Below are 3,664 nucleotides of genomic sequence, written 5' to 3'. Positions count from 1 at the left end.
TCCCCCGGGTCCCGCCGTTGTGTTTCGCGCGCTTCCGGCCGCCAACCGCTCGCCGCTCGCCGCGCGCTAAAGAAAGAAAAGTGCGAAGCTGGAATTAATTAATTAATTAAAAGGTGGGCGACGGGAGCTGTTTCATCTTCTTCTTCCTTTTCTCTGCTGCTTCTTACACTTTGCCCCCCTCCTTCCCCCTATCTGCATATCTCTATAACTAAGCGGTTGGGGGTTGTGAGGAGGGGGAGAGGGGTGTAACACGCGCGAAGGACAAAAGAAAAAGCAGCAGGAATGGATAAAATAAAACAAAAAAGGACGCCGGCGGGAAGAGTGTCTGGAGAAAAGCCTCTCTCTCGAGGAATAAAAGAAAGTCTTTGCCCGGGAGCGCCTTAGCCTTACTGTTGCCGAGGCCCCTTTGTAGGCGACACGCCTGCCGCCGCCGACACCTGAGGGCCCTCCGGCAGCCAGGTGCGAGCACAGACCCCGCCCCTCCCCGCCTCGCCAGGCCACGCCGCGCTCTGCGGACGCAGGCAGGGGCACGTCAGAAATGCCACACCGACTCGTGGACCGCAAAGTTTGAGCAGCCGTGCAGGCAGGACGCGGGGCAGGGGGGGCTGGGGGGCTGCAGCAGTAGCAGGAGCAAAGACAAGGGCTCGGAAAGCTAGATTCCATGAGGGAGGGCTTATCTCCGCTCTGCCCCTTGTCTCGAGACGTTGGCTTTAGCAGGCCCAGCCCGGCCCAGCCCAGCGACCCAACAACGGCCGCCCCCCCCCCCTCTCCCCAAAGCGTTTTGCAATAAATTCCACCGCACGCCGTTCGCTCTCGCCGCTCATTTCTTATTTGGGCTCAACAGCAGCTCAATGGCTTTGGCGTGGGTGAGGCGGGCAGCTGCTAGACGGGCCCCCGCCAGTAATGTTCCGCGAGCGCAGCACTTTGCCGCCTCTTCTTTGAACTGACAAACTGAGCACAGCAGCGCGGCATCGCCCTCGATGCTTTGCTTTTGCCGATTTATGTTCTTTGTTGAAAGGGACCTACTGCAGCATGCTGCAATTTATACTCTCTTGGTTTTTCGCACCTCGAGATATTTTGTTTGCGTCAGGTGATGGTTATAACATATAGAGATTGTTTTGCTTAGACTACACACATTTGAAAAATACCGAAAAAAAAAATTTCTAAAAGTTTAAGCAAAATTTTTAAGATGTCTGAAAAGGAAAACCGACCCCAGTGTTTCTTTGGTTGTTTGGAGCGTGAGGGGAGTCAAGCTGGTGTGGCGGACGTGTGAAATATGAGCCGCGGGCCCCGCGTGGCCGCCGTACACCAACAAGTAGTCAGGTAGGCGTCAAGGGCGAGGCGTGGCGTGCCCGCCGCGGGGCCCGCGCCGCGGCGGCGAGCCCACACCTACCCTTGGCCTTCGCTGTGGGGCTTCGTCTCAGGACCCCACACGGTCTGCTACTACCCTAATCCAATTGTCGCTCTCCCGCCCCCCTCCCCTCCGCTCCCTCCGCTCCCTCTTTCCCATCCCCTCCCTCCCCCCAACTAGCTGCAATAGAAATAGACCATGCACAACGACCAGCCTCGGTCGGACAGACGAGCGCCCCCGAGCGCCGTTATATGAATGTCTCTGAAACAAAATAACAAAACTCATACAGAATGCCCTGTTAAAGTTTTGGCGCTCCATAAAGTGGCTTATACCTTTTCCTTTTGTGACTTGGCAAAACAAGCAAAACACACCACAAAACACAAGAAAAGTAGAAACCCAAAATAGGTTTTGTTGCTAATGCTATGCTCGTGTCGTGCTCGTGTGTCAGATGCCCGGGAGGGCCTCCACCCCAGTGTCACCGGGGGCCCGGCGGAGGCTGCAGCAGCGAGCCAGGAGCAGGAGCAGAGGTGTGGCTGGTGGTGTTGTGTGCTTGTGTGCGTTCGTGCCTGTGTGAGCGTGCGTGTGTGTTGGGCTGATGTTACTAAAACTACTACTACTGCCGTCCCAATCGAAAGGCACTACAACATTGAGCGGGAGCATGGCGTGTGAAGCGAATGTTTGTGTAATTAAGAGACCCCTATCGTCTGTATAGGGTTAATGTGTGTGGGTATAGACGGGTCAATTTCCAACCCGTGTGGTGTGATCAGGCCGGAGGTCACAGGTCAGACGAACGTGACGCGCTCGCTTGATGTGCAGATGCCGTCGGGGTGCGCCAGGGTGTGCTCCTGTATGCGCAGCAACAAGACGGGCCTCACGTGGACAGAGGATGACGCGTCCAGCAACTCGGACAGTTCGGTACCAGGTACACTGTCCATCGTATTATTTATTATCAAGTTGTTGTTTTTTTTCTTCTAAAATTATAATATTTCTTTTCTCTATATATGCGTCGTGCTGTTGTTGTATCATAATGTACTACTCTTCTCTGCTGATGCTATATTTGTCCTTGTTGCTGTTGTTGGACTCTCGATGTGACAACTGTATTTTTGTCTTCGATGTGTGTTGTGCTCAGGGCTGCGTTGTGTTGTTGCTCGCTCGTGTTTGTGTCGTGTGAGTTTGATTTGTTGTTAGCGGGTATCAGAAAATTTTCGAATGCTGTCACCATGTCTGTTTTTTAGTTGTTGCTTTATTTGTTTTCAATGTTACGGCTAACGCATGGCCTGCTTTGATGCATGTTTTAAAGCTGAGGTATTATCTACCACAAGCAAATTTCAAAAATATTACATCAATCGTAAGGTGAATGATACACTATTGTAAAAGTACAATTTTGAACCAAGAAAAACAGCAGGCATTTGAAGTGCCAGACACAAATTACCTTTCTATGGGCTCAAAATGTTTGCTTTTTGTGGACAAAATTGTTCCTCCACGAAGTATAGACTTAATTCTTGTTTTTGTTTTAGTTTTTTACTGCATGGTCACGATTCGGCCCCCTCTCTGCACCCTCTGTGTTTTTCTATTCATGTCGTTCTCCAGGTAGTTATTTTCTCGTAGTGTTTCCGAATAATGAACAGCTGCCTCGAACAAGCACCACAATAAATCTCTTAGCTATTTACGCTCCGCGTGTTTGTGAATGATTAGACTTGCATGCAATGCCGTGTGGTTTTATTTTCTTTATTTGCTGTTCTGCACGGGTCCCCGCCGGACGAATGCCAAACGGAAGTCCGTTGCTCGGCTCATTTCGACAAGATAATGTCTGTCAGGCAGTATGGTTCCATCAGCTGCAGAGTACTTTCACTAATAAAAAGAGCTCCATTGTAATAACAAAAACATCCGACGCCTGGCAAATGGCACATCACGGTCTCTACTCCATTTTTTCTGTGTGTTTTTTTTTCTTTTTGTTCCCCTCCCATGCCTGGCTATAGCGCTGGCGCTCACCACCCTCTCTCGGATTGCAGGGCCCGCGGAGAGCGCGCGGGGCGGGGGCGGCAGCGCGCAGGGCGCCCGCGGCTCCAACATGGAGGTGGTCGAGCACAAGCACGGCGTCCTCGGCGCCTTCCTCAACTCGCTGTCCCCGGCCAACCTGCTGCGGGGATGGAAGTCGCGCTCCAAGCACCACCACGACAGCTCCATGCCCAAGGTGGAACGCAGTGAGTATCCAGTCTGTGGGTAGAGAGTTTTGAGGCCAAAATTTTTCCGGAAAAGTTGGAAATAATAATCATTTCCGGGCAAAAAAATCAAACATTTTAGAAACAAAAT

The 3,664-nt window shown here is 51.7% G+C and overlaps 1 protein-coding gene across 1 annotated transcript in view; it reads left to right on the top strand.

Moving 5' to 3' along the window:
* The window catches only part of LOC113217961 (serine/threonine-protein phosphatase with EF-hands 2), a gene marked incomplete at its 3' end in the record, with an annotated part of 51,533 nt that overhangs the window by 39,255 nt on the left and 8,614 nt on the right, over nt 1-3,664 (top strand). Inside the window, exon 2 of the mRNA XM_052274795.1 lies at nt 3,364-3,555. Coding sequence (XP_052130755.1) covers nt 3,423-3,555 — 133 coding nt within the window. The remainder of the gene's footprint in view (nt 1-3,363; nt 3,556-3,664) is intronic.

This window comes from Frankliniella occidentalis, unplaced genomic scaffold (genome assembly GCF_000697945.3).
Source record: "Frankliniella occidentalis isolate FOCC.00 unplaced genomic scaffold, Focc_3.1 Scaffold441, whole genome shotgun sequence".
Taxonomy (NCBI): Eukaryota; Metazoa; Arthropoda; class Insecta; order Thysanoptera; family Thripidae; genus Frankliniella; species Frankliniella occidentalis.
The sequence above is the reverse complement of the archived record's forward strand: the minus strand, read 5'-3'. Positions and strand labels throughout refer to the sequence as shown.